The sequence below is a fragment of the Balaenoptera physalus genome (assembly GCF_965194825.1).
Source record: "Balaenoptera physalus genome assembly, chromosome: 3".
Classification (NCBI taxonomy): domain Eukaryota; kingdom Metazoa; phylum Chordata; class Mammalia; order Artiodactyla; family Balaenopteridae; genus Balaenoptera; species Balaenoptera physalus.
This window is the reverse complement of record NC_138890.1, coordinates 82745399-82760849: the sequence shown is the minus strand read 5'-3', so window position 1 is coordinate 82760849 and position 15451 is coordinate 82745399. Positions and strand designations below refer to the sequence as shown.

The following is a 15451-nucleotide window of genomic DNA, read 5'->3' as shown; positions in this document are numbered from 1 at the left end:
GCCCTGCCCCGCAGCTCCGGGGCGCGCGCGGGGGCGCGCGCGTGTGCGGGAGGGGGCGGGTGGGGAAGGACCGCCAGCGAGATCCCAAGGCGAGGCTCGCGCTCGCGCTCCCGCCCCCGCCCTGGCCCCCAGCTCCCACCCGGTCGGCCCGGCTCAGCCATGATCAAGGCGATCCTAATCTTTAACAACCACGGGAAGCCGCGGCTCTCCAAGTTCTACCAGCCCTACGTGAGTACCCCGCTGCCGCCGATTCGGGCTAGGGGGAGTCGTTGGCGGCTGGCGGCGCCCTCAGGGCGACCCCCTCAAGCGCGCCGCGGCCCTTCTCGCGCCCCAGCCGTCTCGCGCTCCGGGCTGTCAGCCTCCCGGTGGGTGTGCCGGGTGCCCACCTCCCGCCGCGCTCCCTTCCTCCGACGTGGCTCTGCCCAGGTGGCTCCTCCGCCTGTCTGTGGGCTGGGTGGCTTCCCGGCTGCGCGGGCGAGGCCCTGGAGACTTCCCGGTGCGGGGCCGAAGCCAGTCGGTCAGCCGCAGCCCCCCTGTGCCCGCGAGCCCACCCGGCGCTCTCGCCGATCTGCAGCCCGCGGATTCTGTTAGCAGCCGAGGGAGACGGCGCGGAGCCGGCAGGTCTCGCAGCCCCACCTCCGTGACTCCCAGCCTTTCCTGGTGGACTTCTTTCTCTTCTCTTGTGGACGGATGGGCTACTGGTTTTCGCTGCCATCCTGTCGTCACGCAGGAACTTTGGCTTCCTGCGTTTGGAGACCTGCACGCTCAGACAGTCTCTCCAGTAGGTTGCCTTACGGGATCGACTGCCCCTGACTTTCAGGTGTCTCCTTTTTAACCAAAAAGATAAGTGAGGACCTAACGTTTTTATGTGGCTGCAATTTATCTACTCCTGCAATAACTGGCGAGGATTGTAGTTTGACCAGTTAGAACTGTGATGCTATACCTGAAAGTTACCATTTCAGCGGCTGGTTTGGCATTTTTCTACGCAAGGGAGTTTGCCCTAATTTATAGTTTTTCTTTCTCCTTACGAAGAATAGTAATATTTGTTAAACTCTTTTAGAAGTGTAAATATTGTTGAAAAATGCAGAAGGTTTTAAGGTAGTGAAGATAAGTAATTTATCAGTGTTTGAGGGAGGGTTACAGACAGATGTGCTTATCTGAGGACATAATTCACCACTATGTAGAACACAATATTAGGCTCTCAGTGGTGGGATTAATGTAGAGATAATACCTATTGCGTAGTATTGGGCATTTTGCTTAGAGCCAAAAAATGAGCTTTCAGTTAAATACTGAAAGTGTGCCAAGGCTAACACTTTTATGCGGATAAATCCCAGATGGAAATCATTCCTGCCGTTAAAAATTAAATGTGAAATGTCACTTTGCCTAAAATGATAATGCAGTCTGTGGAGGTGTTAGCTGAAGTGAGAAATCTTGAGCTCATTTCCTTAAGTAGTTTTGCTTTTGCTGGCGATAAAGAATATTTTCTACTACTCCTGATTGGTTTTAGTGTAGCATAATTTAAATACTAATGCTCTAAGAATTCTACATCATTCTTTAATCCAGGATAAAATTCTAGTTGATTCTTCAGAGTGGAAAAAATCCCCTTGACTATACATTGTTACCTATTTGCCTAAAATATAGTACTGTACTAGCCTTTATTGAAGGAATCTTTCTTTTAGTCATTTTGCCTGTGCCATCCATTTGCAGTGTAGAAACAGTGTGTTCCAGTAGTGAAACAATTTTAAAATGTGTTTTTCCATATCTCCACTTAATAACTAAACACTATTCAAAGTAGAAGGTTTCGTGGCTAATCTATAGTATCAGTGTAACCACTTCTGTAGTGTAGAATTTAACCACGTACAGAAAAATGTATTGAATTTGGAAATCCAGGAATACATCTTTCTCTTGTCCAACAATGGCAACAGAAATATCTTTTACCTTTACTCAGTAGGTAACAGTGAAGGTTAATGTGGGAAGAGACAGTTGTTGCAGCAGTGGCAGCTCTGGTGTCATTTTTGGTCATTGCTACATGACAGTGTTACTGGGGGCAGGGAGCTAAGAGATGTAAAAAAGAAGAATCTAGTGGTTGCTGGTCGTGTGGAAGTGGGGGTGCTAGGAACTGTTATTGGTCTTTTATAAATTGAGTTTTGCCAACTGTGTATTTATTTTTGTCATTCAGGAATAATTTAAGATAATTTATTTATATATTTGCTTTTTCTGATAGATCATAAACTGTTTGAGGGCAGAAATCTTTTTCATTCAGTCAATTCATTTATTCACTCTTTATTCCATTTGTTTGTCAGCAAATGTTGATGTCATGCCTACCATGTGCAGGCAGTGTTTTAAAATTTGGAGGTGAACAAACAGATAACTTCTGCTCTTTCAGCAAGAGCATAGACAAAGCTAATAAGTAGAATATATACCATGCTAGATAATAATAAGTGCTGTGGGAAAAATAGAGCAGGGAAGGGTGATAGGGAATGCAAGGATGACACTTTAAAATAAGATAGTCAGGTAAGTTTTCACTGAGAATGGTGATATTTGAGCAAAGACTTGAAGGAGGTGAGAAAGCCAGCCTTGCAGGTATCTGGGGGAAGTTCTTTCCAGGCAGAGGGAGCAGCAGATGCAAAGGCCCTGAGGAGGGAATGCCTGTTTGAAGAAGCTGTCTTATTGGAAGAACAGGTGCCAAGATGACTGGCCTGGCAAAAGTAGACTATGTAAGGAAAGAGGAGTTGGAAATGAAGTCTGTATGTACAGGGCATCAGAGTTTATTCTATTCTCACTGCCTGGAATGTCCTTCCCTTCCACTGCCAAATGTCTAGATTCCAGGCTTAACTCAAACATCACTTAAGCATCCACTGAATCCTTTTACCTTGCTTAAAGACTCCTCTTGGTTCTTAGGATTTTATTTTTATCTTTATTACGGTACAATATTCTATTTCACATCCCAAAATTCCTTGGGGCATCCTATAGATTCCTTAAAGGAAGGTATCAGGTTTTAGATATATTTGTGTTACCCCCAGCAATCAACATTCAGCCTTGAATATAAAGAACTCCATACATCTTTGCTAAATGCATTCATCAGAGTTTCCTAGCTTGAGATGGAGTGTGGATTAGAAATGATTTCCTAAGGTTCCTTCCAACTCTTTTTTTTTGGCTGCGTTTGTCTTCATTGCTGCATGCTGGTTTTCTCTAGTTGCGGTGGGCGGGGCCTACACTTTGTTGCTGTGTGCGGGCTTCTCATTGCAGCGGCTTCTCTTGTTGAGGAGCGTGGGCTCTAGGTGTGCAGGCTTCAGTAGTTGCAACGCGTGGGCTCAGTAGTTGCAGTGTTCGGGCTCATTAGTTGTGGCTCGCGGGCTCGGTAGTTGTGGTGCATGGGCTTAGTTGCTCCGTAGCATATGGGATCTTCCCAGACCAGGGCTCGAACCCGTGTCCCCTGCATTGGCAGACGGATTCTTAACCACTGTGCCACCAGGGAAGTCCCCCTTCCAACTCTTAAAATTCAGTCCTTTATTAACTAGAAGTTTTAAGAATCCATGCCTTTAGGACAGAAGTAATGATGAAATAGCTGTAACTGCAACTGTTTCTGTTTTTAGTTGAAAGAAGTCTTTAAGAAGTAGATATCCTCCATAAATAAATTAATTAATTAATTAAAAAAAAGAAAATCCATAAATAAATAAATTAATTAATTAAAAAAAAAGAAAATCCATAAATAAATAAATTAATTAAAAAAAAAAAGAAGTAGATATCCAATAATATTGACAGTTTTTAGTTTAATTTATTAAGGGATATCTACGTGTGTGGCTGGGGTACCAGTTCTGTACTCTGATAGGATGCTGAGGTTTGAGTCCAACAATAATGATTTGACACTGAGGAGTTTGAAAACTATTTAACCATTTGCCGACCAGTTTCCCTTACTGCATTGGATTTCCATTTTTCATTTATCCTCTCTCATGATACAACAATTTATATGTTCATCTTTACCCTTTAATAGTACAGATTTCCAGTTCCTACTGTAATAGATTTTTAGGTTTGATTGTGCCTCCAACCTGCTGTTATGTGAGGGACATACGAAGTCACACCAGTTTTTCTAAACTGAAGTTTTTGATTCATTCTGCTAGAGTCAGACGTTAAGATTTCAAGGATGGACTCAGAATGCATCCACTTTTTTTTTTTTAATATCTTTATTGGAGTATAATTGCTTTACAATGGTGTGTTAGTTTCTGCTTTATAACAAAGTGAATCAGTTATACATATACATATATCCCCATATCTCTTCCCTCTTGCATCTCCCTCCCTCCCACCCACCCTATACCACCCCTCTAGGTGGTCACAAAGCACCGAGCTGATCTCCCTGTGCTATGCGGCTGCTTCCCACTAGCTATCTATTTTATATTTGGTAGTGTATATATGTCCATGCCACTCTCTCACTTTGTCCCAGCTTACTCTTCCTCCTCCCCATATCGTCAAGTCCATTCTCTAGTAGGTCTGCGTCTTTATTCCCGTCTTGCCCCTAGGTTCTTCATGACCTTTTTTTTTTTCTCCTTAGATTCCATATATATGTGTTAGCATACAGTATTTGTTTTTCTCTTTCTGACTTACTTTGCTCTGTATGACAGACTCCAGGTCCATCCACCTCACTACAAATAACTCAATTTCGTTTCTTTTTATGGCTGAGTAATATTCCATTGTATATATATGCCACATCTTCTTTATCCATTCATCTGTTGATGGACACTTAGGTTGCTTCCATGTCCTGGCTATTGTAAATAGAGCGGCAATGAACATTGTGGTACATGACTCTTTTTGAATTATGGTTTTCTCAGGGTATATGCCTGAGGTAGTGGGATCGCTGGGTCATATGGTAGTTCTATTTTTAGTTTTTTAAGGAACCTCCATACTGTTCTCCATAGTGGCTGTATCAATTTACATCAGAATGCATCCACTTTTGTTTTTACCTTCGGTATCCTTGAGCTATGACTGCAGAAGTTCAAATGTTTTTCTTGGTTTGTTTCTTTAATTGATATTTAGCCATAGCAACTTGGCAACAGTAAACTTTAGTGTTTTTATATTTGCTTGGCAATATTTGTGTATTACTGTAAATGACTAAGGAGATTGATATTTCATATGCCAGATATATTTTTACATAGCCATCAAGCAAGAAAAAAAAAGCTCTTGGGTTATGATTCTCATGTTATTAATGCACCATGGCGTATCCTTTGGTGAATATCTGTAATAAAATAAAAGTGTTTTTTTTAATATTAATTATCTTAGTTGTGTCTACACATATAAAAAATTGTGTATGTATAAGCATGCACACAAAGTGCAAACAGGAAAGTTTTCAAACTCTTACATACACGAGTTGTCTCAATATTCTTAGAAACTATGTCTGATTATTAAGCTGTTTGTCAACCAAATGCAAGCCCTAGAAGGAACTCTGATTGTTCTGTCCTTTTTTTTGAATGTATTTACATAAAAAATATAAAGTGTAAGTATGTATAACTTTTTTTCTTTTTAAAAGATCTTTAAGAAAGATGCATTGGTGTTTACTGATGTCTTTTTTGGGTAGCTATTAAGACAACGTGACAGATGGGATACTTAAACTTATTTTTATGATGGAGATGTAGTTGTCAACAGTTCTAAGTATTAATTAAGGTATTAACACATATTAACATATAGTATTCGACTTTTGTTAACAAGATAATTCAAAATGATTTGATTTCCTTCCATATGGGTTAGGGTGCTTTTGGCTACGTAAGTTGGGTTGTATGTAACCTGACTCAAATTTGCTTAAAAAGAACTTTGTTAGGATACAGAATAGGAAGTGCAGACTAGTAGACAAACTACAAAATTATTTGATTCAGCAAATCAATGATTTCATCACAGATCCAGTTTCTTTCTCTTTCTCTGCCCTCCTCTTCACAAAATTGATGTCCAAAGGCTGATTCCCTCCTTGAAATCAGTTGTAATCAATAAAATGCACAAGGAGAGAGTGATCTGTTCCTGTAATCCTGGGCTGTGTCTTTCCCTTCAGCCTGGTTAGTTCTAACCAAGACCAGTAACAGCTTATACGAATGGGGATCCACCCTTGTAGCTGAGGAGGGTGGAAACATGAAGAAAATTGGTATTCTGTTGGAAAGGTGGAAGAGAAGAGTGGATGTGGGTAGGCAAAAAAGTGTCCACTATTCTCTCTTCATTAGCTCACGTTATTTCTTTTGAATAGGTAGTTTCTTCGTCTGTAATTTTAGATTGCTTCTGAGGATGTTACTATCAGGAATGGTTCTTGATAATACGTGGTTCTGAACATGTGCCACAAAAGATCTTACTTAGTTCAAGGTATTCCTTACACCAATGGATCATTGAAAAATTCAAATTCTAATATAATCACCATTTTTGTGGGTAGTATGCTTGAAAACTTGCTTTTAAAAAATTAAGATGAATAAACCTGTTGAAAATTGTATTGAAAGGAAGAAATAAAATGTTCACCATTACAGTGATTTTTTTGGTTTGGGGGAAAAGGTTATAAATAGGACAGCATTATAGTTCATTCCTCTGCCTTTCAGGACTGAGAAAGGTCTTGTATAACGTGGCTGTATTATGTTTCTTTAGTAAAGTTGATTGTTCAATTATTTATTGTTTTAATTTTTAAATAAGTTTCTTTATTGTGATTACATGGAAAATATTTAAGTATTAAGGTCACTGGGGGACTTCTCTGGCAATGCAGTGGTTAAGACTCCACGCTGCAGGGGGCACGGGTTCGATCCCTGGTTGGGGAACTAAGATCCCACATGCCACATGGCGTGACCAAAAAAAAAAAAAGAAAGATTACTAGGGACATCCTTGATTTCACCACCCATCGATAACTATTGATATTGTATTTCTTGTTTATTTTTTCTTAAATTTTTTCTTCCAGAATATTTCAATGAAGAGTATATACCTTTTAGACATTACTAACACAAAGAATGCATTGAAGCTGTTGTTGGTTTTATGGAACATTTGTGGCTTTAAGATAACCAAATATCTGGTTAATGTCTGGCTGTTCTGTTGTTAAATGTTTAAAAATACAATAGTGTATGTTAATTGCACTTTAATAATTTGCATGTATTTTTTTCTCTGTGTATATCTTTTTTTTTCCCCACATAGTTTAACTTCTGTAAGTAACCTGAGTGTATCAGGGACCTTCCCTTTTTTGATCCCAAAGGGCAATATTTGCTAATTTTTGTTATAAAGTCAAAGAATTCATTCTTTAACACTTGGAGTTGTCTTTGTGCTTTTTGGGTTAGGATTTCTTCACTGCTGCTGCTAAGCCAAGGTGATTCTGAGTTGTAGACCACCGAGAGGAGCCAGTCCCCTTCCAGTTTCTTGTTGTGTAAAACTCTCACATTAGGATAAATTACACATGTTTTTTCCTTGCCCATTCAGCCCTATCAGCCGTCCGCTTACCAAATCCTTTGAACTGCAATACAGACAAACAACTTTATTTACTGAAGGATCAGGCAACTCTCAAGAATACTGCAGTGTAGGAGGAGTAAAGGCTGGTATTCTAGCTATCAGGTGTTAAGTTCTTAAGTCTCCAAGGGGAGGCACATCTGGACTTAGTCCTTTGAAAGTAGGAGCGGCCTTTTTCGATACTATCTGACCTGTCCATTGCACTCTCTATGCTCTTTTCCTCTGCCCATATTCCTTCAACAGATATCTATTTGTTGTTTGTATGCCCCTGTTCTAAGCACTGCTAATATTGTAATGAGTAAGACTGATGTCCTTCCTGCCCTATGAGTTTACATTCTAGTGATAGAAAATAAGCAATAAACAAATTATGTAACAACTGTGATTAGTCTATGAAAAAAAATGAAACAGTGTAGGGGGATAGAGAATGATGGGGGAGAGGCTCTCTTAAATAAAATCATCAAGGAAAGCCTCTTTAAAAACCCGACATTTGAGAAGAGAACTGAATGAGGTGAGGGAGTGTTTGAGAACAGCTAAGGAAAGAATGTTTCAGGCAGAAAGAGGTTCAGGATCCCTCAGATGGGTCCAAAATTTGTGTTGAGGAATAACAAGAAGGCAACTTGAGTGATCACAGGTAAGAGTGGCAAGAGATGAAGTCAGAGAGAAAGATAGGGACAGATCATGCCCATATGCCAAATCACACAGTCTCTTCGAATCTTTCAGTCTGATGACATCATCCCTAACACGCTCTCCACAAGAAGTATTTCTCCTTGAATCCCACTTGTATTTTGCACAATTGAACAATGCCTCTGGCCTCTGCAGGAGAGTCAGTGATGCTCAGTAATGAGACTCTGCTCAATTATTTTCTTCTCTACCTGGTTTGGAGAGGTAGGAGAGCTAACCCAGTGAATGAAGGTAAAAGTGAGTGCTCAATTCTGTGCAGCCTCTATACTAATGAGACCAGTGATCAAGCTGGTTTCGTTTCCTAAGTAACCTGTGAAGTAATACAACTCAAGAAGAAAAGCATTTATTTTTCCCAGACATCTCACAGCCTTAATTATAGATGAGCAAAGTTTATGTGAAGCCCACTAAACCACCTCTAATATTGTGCGGAGAAGCATTTACATCCTTCCTGCCTTGCTTCGAGCCTTGTAATTCAAGAATCAGTAGCTGTCAGTCATTGTTCCCTTTGTTACCCAGAAGGAGAGGGCTCTTTATCTGTATGTCAGACCCACTGAATTGTTTTGATTACTATGTGCTGTCTAATTAAGTGGGGAAGATTGCTAGTTCATCCCACCACACATATATTCTTCCATTTCCTGTCATCAATATATCTTAGTGTGATTGTTATAAAATAATTTCTTTATGGTGCTAAAATATATGTAATGTGAAATTTACCATTTTAGGTAGTATATAGCTCTGTGGCATTAAGTAAATTCTCAGTGTTGTGTAACCATCACTAACTCTCCATCTTCAGAACTTTTTCTTCTTCCCCACTTGAAACTTTGTACACTGTTAAACACTTAACTCCCCATTCTCCCCTTCTCCCAGCCACTGGTAACCGCCATTCTCCTTTCTGTCTCAATGAATTTGACTACTCTAGGAATCTCATGAAAGAGGAATTATACAATGTTTGTCCTTTTATGACTGGCTTATTTCACTTAGTATGATGTCTTCAGAGGTTTAACTATGTTGTCAAATGTGTCAAAATTTCATTCCTTTTTAAGGCTGAATAATATTCCATTGCATATATGTATGTGCCACACATTGTTTATCCATTTATCTGTTAGTGGATCCTTGGGTTGCTTCCACTTTCTGGCTGTTGTGAATAATGCTGCTGTGAACACGGGTCATAGGATACATTTCTCTACTGACTAGTAACGTTGAGCATCTTCTCATGTGTTTACTGATCATTTGTATAGCTTCTTTGGAGAAATGTCTGTTTAAGTACTTGCCCATTTTATAATCTGGCTGTTTGATTTTTTGTTGTTGAGCTGTTCTTTATACATTCTGGATATCTATCCCTTATCAGATATATGATTTGCAAATATTTTCTCCCAATCAGTGGTTTGCTTTTTCACCCAAGGAATGGTATCCTTTTTCAAAGGATAGTGTCCTTTGATGCACAAAAGGTTTTAATTTTGGTAAGGTCCAGTTTACCTTTTTTGTTTTTCTCCTGTGCTTTTGGTGTTATATCCAGAAAATAATTTTTTAATGACTACGTAATAGTTTGTTGTATAGTGTATCATAATTTATTTAACCAGACTTCTACTGTGGACTTTTATTTTGAAAAATGTTTTTTTAAATGAAGATTGAATAAGAAAATACTTATAAAACCTGATGCATAATAAAGACTCAATACTTGTTACCTAAATTAATAATAACTTTTATTACTACTTTTATTATTATTACTTTTATTATTACTACTTCTTTCTAATTCCTATCCTTGGTTGGAAAATTATGTAACTTAGGGACTGTAGAACATTCCAGAGATTGTTCTCAGATACTCTTATTTCCTCAAAATGAATTGTAGACCTTGTTTTGGAATGAACTTCCTTCTTATTACATAATACAAAGTCCTACAAGATTCTTCCAGAGAAGAGTTTCATTGAGAGATGTTTTAAGGAGAAAGTTAGCTAAAAAACTTGCCCAGCTTTTTTTTTTTTTAATTTTAAAGAATTACCTAACATTAAAAAACAGTTTAAGATATAATTTATAATTCACATACTATAAAATTCACCCATTGAAAGTGTACAATTCAGTGATTTTTTTTTTTTTTTGGTAATCATGGTTGTGCAACTATCACCATAATCTAAGTTTAGAACGTTTTCATCAAACCAAATGAAACCATACCCATTAATAGTCACTCCCCAATCTGTACTCCCCCCAGCCCCTGGCAACCACTGATCTATTTTCTGTGTCTTTAGATTTGCCTATTCTAGACATTTCATATAAATGAAATCATGAAATATGTAGTCTTTTGTGGTTGGCTTCTTTTCACTTAGCATGATGCTTTCAAGATTCACTCATGTCACAGCACATATCAGTACTGCATTCTTCTTTATGGCCAAGTAATATTCCATTGTATAGATATACCACATTTGTTTATCCCTTTATCAGTTGATGGATGTTTGAATTGTTTCTACTTTTTTGGCTACTATGAATAGTGCTGCTGTGAACATTCATGTGCAAATTTTTCTGTGCACATGTATTTTCACATCTTTTGGATGTGTATCTAGGAATGGAATTGCTAGGTCATACAGTAACTTTGTTTATTAATTGTTTAAAGAACTACCAGACTGTTCTCCAGATTGTCTATTCCATTTTACATTCCCATCAGCAATGTATGAAGGTTCTAATTTCTCCATATCCTCATTAACTCTTTTTTTAAGAAAATATTTGTTTATTTATTTATTTATTTGGTTGTGCCAGGTCTTTGTTGCAGCAGGTGGGCTCCTTAGTTGCAGTTTACCGGCTCCTTAGTTGTGGCTTGCCAGCTCCTTAGTTGCAGCTCACGGGCTCCTTAGTTGCAGCATGTGAACTCTTAGTTGCAGCATGCATGTGAGATCTAGTTCCCTGACCAAGGATTGAATCCAGGACCCCTGCATTGGGAGCACGGAGTCTTCACCACTGCACCACCAGGGAAGTCCCTCATTAACTCTTGTTATTTCATTATATGTCTTTTTGATTCTAGCCATTTCTGGTGAATGTCAAATGGTATCTCATTGTGATTTTGGTTTGTATTTTCCTAATGACACTGACAGTGAGCATCTTTTCATGTGCTTATTGGCTGTTTGCATATCTTTGGAGAAAAGTCCATTCAAATCCTTAGCTCATTTTTAAGTCGGGTTATATGTCTTTTCGTTATCGAGTTTGTAAGAGTTCTTCATATACTCTGGATGCAGGTACCTTACAGATGTATGATTTGTAAATATTTCTTCCTGTTTTGTTGTTTTCACTTTCCTGCTGATATCATTTGCAGTGCAAAGGTTTTTAATTTTGATGTCGTCCAATTTATCTATTTTTTCCTTTGCCTGTGTTTTTTTGCACATCTAAGAAAGATTTGTCGACTCCAAGGTCATATAGGTTAGTACCTATAATTCCTTCCAAGAGTTTTGTAGTTTTCTTATACTTAGGTCTGTGATCCTTTTTGAGTAAGTTTTGTGCGGGGTGTGAGCTAGGGATTAACGTTATTTTTATGCATGTGGCTATCCGGTTTTCCTAGCACCATTTGTGGAAAAGACTATTCTTTTCCCATTGAATTGTCTAGATACCTTACTCCAACTTTCCTCCCCAAATTTTACTTTGTTTTTGAGTTTTCAGACCTTTCAGCTTCCACCACGGTTCAGGCTCTCTCTTTAAATATTTCAAACTCTCAGTCTATCACCTTCTCAGCTGTTTGTTATTTAAATTAAATAATAAGGTTTTGGCCGCTGAAAGTGGGAAACATTTTAGCATGGTAGATGTTAATTTTAGAGTGTTAATAATAGCTGTCATTTATTGAGTGCTTTCTTTCTTGTGCTAAGTATTTTTAATACATTTTCATGCATTGTGGGGGAAAATGCCAGAGAGTTCAAAGAAATTTAATGAAATATCTGGGCAAGTGTTAATATAATTTATGTTTCAGGTGCCCTCTTCCTTCCTTGTTGTTTGGGATTTAAGGGTAGCCCCATGATGACTGCTTGTTCTTTATACACTCAGGCTAAAGTGAAGTCTACTCACGTATATCAAGTCTCCAGCCAGACTTCTTACTTGGGAGAGGTCTGGCAAAAAAACCACTGAATTTTCTTTGCTGGGGCCTTCTCTTCTTCATGATTCCTACATGTTGGAGTGCTCTGAGGCTTAGTTTTCAAACTTCTCTTCCTTTTAGGAAAAAGACAGTCCTCTTCCTTTTGCAAAATGAACTAATTATTATTCCTCATATATGCTTCTCGCTTTTCTTGATTCCATGCTTTGGCCCAAACTTTTCCTTCTGCCTCCAATATCATGAAACTTCACATTCCCTCTTCTCTGCATTTCTGAATTCTATCTGTTCTTTAAGGCAGTTCCTAGATATCTGTCACTTTTCTTTGAAAATAATCTTGCTGCTGAAAATCATTTGTTCCCCTTCTTATAGTATATTATTTGTGCTGTTCTTATGTCAGGTGTTGCCCCCTTTTATTATAAAGACATCTATTTCTTTTTTGAAATATAAAAAAGGCAAGATATAGAACACGAGATAAAAATATTAAGTAGTTATATTCATTTTATTTCTTGCTTTAAGCTCTTTGGGAAAAGAAACTTTCTCTTTCATCTTGGTAATTCTTGATATTCTAACATTCAGTGGAGTGAATGAATGCATTTTTTTTTTTTTTTTTATTGGCTGCGTTGGGTCTTCGTTGCTGCTCGTGGGCTTTCTCTAGTTGCGGCGAGCAGGGGCTACTCTTCGTTGCGGTGCGCAGGCTTCTCATTGTGGTGGCTTCTCTTGTTGTGGAGCACAGGCTCTAGGTGCGCAGGCTTCAGTAGTTGTGGCTCACGGGCTGTAGGCACGCAGGCTTCAGTAGTTGTGGCACACAGGCTCAGTAGTTGTGGCTCGCGGGCTCTAGAGTGCAGGCTCAGTAGTTGTGGCACACGGGCTTAGTTGCTCCGCGGCATGTGGGATCTTCCCGGCCCAGGGCTCGAACTCATGTCCCCTGCATTGGCAGGTGGATTCTTAACCACTGCGCCACCAGGGAAGCCCGAATGAATGCATTTTAAGAAAAAAATTCTTCGTGTGTGGGAGGGAGGGAAGAGGATAATGACATATTTACTGTTTGATTAGAGGAAAGTTTGGGTTTTAAAGTTGCCTTTTATGATATATGTGTAGGAACAAGGAAGAAACATAGGAAAAGATAAGGTTTTATTAGTGGGATACTGAATTTTTAAAATTTAATTTTTAGTATGCATTAAGAAGTATTTAAAATAATAAAAGTTGTTGCCTTTATGTAACTCTAGTTGTCTTTAGACTGATATAATTTAGGAGTTGTGACCGACTTAAATGTATGTATACCTTTGTTATGAAACATAGTGTTAGGAAATCTGAACAGCCCGAGGCAAGCTCCAGGCTTCTTTATGAAAGCTGTTAAATTAAATTGATTTTTAAAGAAAGGGAAGTTGTCTTATGTAAGCAGAGACTTAATTTGTTTAATCTTAACTTAGACTGGTTATTTGATTAAAATTTCAAGACTTCTTACCAGTATTGATTTTCTTAGTTGAGTATTGCTTGGTATTTTAAGAAAGATGATTCCAAGTAGCAGTCTTGAAGTTCATATGAGAAATTCTTTTCCACTGTTAAAATAGTGAAACATAATTAAGGTTTAGCATATTTAACCTGTTATTTGTTTATAAACAATAATATAATGCAAAAAGATAACTTTCCTTAAAATAAAACTCCTCTAAGACCTTTACACTATCATTAGAATTCTAACAAGGCCTAGAGGTAGATTTTCTAAAGTAAGTCAGTGTTAATCCATGCTTATTATGTGCCAGCTGTTGTTTTTAAGAGCTTTATGTATATTAACTCAATCTTCAATCTTCACAACAACTCTGTGAGGTAGATACTGTTATTCTTGCTACAAATGAGGAAAACTCAGGCACAGAGAAGTTAAGTAACTTGCTCAAAGTCACCCAGTTAATATAGACCATATTCAGGAATAAACCCTGATAGTCTGGTTGCAGAATCCATACTCTCCTCCCTCCCTTTTTTATTTTTAGTTTGCTTATCAAAGTTATACATTAGCATAGGTTAAAGAATATAATAGTTCTATAAGGTTTATAAGGAAAAAACAACATGCTCTCATTTCCCCCTTCCCACAGGTACGTACTTTTATTTGATAACTCGGTGATTATTACATGTCTCTAAATAACATGCCTGTTTTGTTGCCTGATTTTTCACTTGTGGGCATGATCTGTTGACTTCTGCTATTGAAAATGATTATTTAGCTCTTTTTCCATCCCTCCCGCCCAGCATCTGTATCCTACCAGTCCTTTCATAGTTACTTCATAATTTTGATTAGATCAGTATTTGGTGTTTACATTAATTTCTTGTGTAAACATCCTCAGCTGAACCATGTTGTAAACTGTGCTTAGTTTTTCCTTTCCTGACATTTCATTTTCCTTGCAGATACAGTCGCCTTTTCCTTTGATCAAGTTTTTAATTTACTTATCACTAATTCATGTCTTTGCCATTTGTCTCAGTCATATACATCTTCTATCAGTTTCATGTTCCTGAAGAAATCCCTCCTGGAATCCTTTGACTAGGTCCAACCTGGACCTGTTTTATGGAAGTCATATTAGGATCTTTGTTATCTTAGGTATTCCTTTTGCCTATTCCTGTGTTGGATCCCTTGTTGCTTGATTTTTTTGGTTTATTACCTTACCATGGTGGAGCTTACAGGAGTTATCCTCCAGTAACTTCTTGAGAAAGGTCATGGGAGGTAGATTTTTTTTGAGATCTTGCATGTCTGAAAAGAGGATAACTTTACATTGACTGCCTATAGAATTCTTGGTTGGAAATAACTTTTCCTCAGAATTTTGGTGGCATTGCTGTATTACCTTTTAGTTTCCAGTATTGTTATCGAAAAGCCTGATGCAATTCTGATTACCTGTTCTTTGTGTATGATCTGTTTTTACTGTCCAGAAAATATGTAGAGTCCTGTTTGTCAGCAATTTCTAAAGTTTCATAGACCCTTGCTATGAGTCTGTTTTCATTAGTTGTGCTGGATCCTTGATGGGCTCTGTAATTCTGGCAGTTCTTGTTTCTTTCCTTGAAAAATTTCTCAGCTTGCTCTCTTCTCTTTTTGAATCTCCTTTTATTCAGCATTTCTCTGGACTGTTGTTCTACTTTTGTTATCCTTTCTCTTCTATTTTCTATCTTTCCGCCCTTTGGTCCTATTTTTTGAATGATTTTCTCACTTTATTTTCCAGTCTTTCCCCCAAATTTTAAAATTTCTCCGTATATTTTTAATTTACGTGAACTCTTTTTAAA

General features: G+C 38.1%; 1 protein-coding gene across 4 annotated transcripts in view; it reads left to right on the top strand.

Moving 5' to 3' along the window:
* Positions 1-19: 19 nt before the first annotated feature.
* The window catches only part of AP3S1 (adaptor related protein complex 3 subunit sigma 1), a 68933-nt gene continuing 53501 nt past the window's right edge, over positions 20-15451 (top strand). For all 4 annotated transcript variants that reach the window (XM_082455829.1, XM_082455826.1, XM_082455827.1 and 1 more), the window contains exon 1: positions 20-228. In XM_082455829.1, the coding sequence (XP_082311955.1) occupies positions 160-228 (69 nt within the window). In that variant the 5' untranslated portion in view covers positions 20-159. The remainder of the gene's footprint in view (positions 229-15451) is intronic.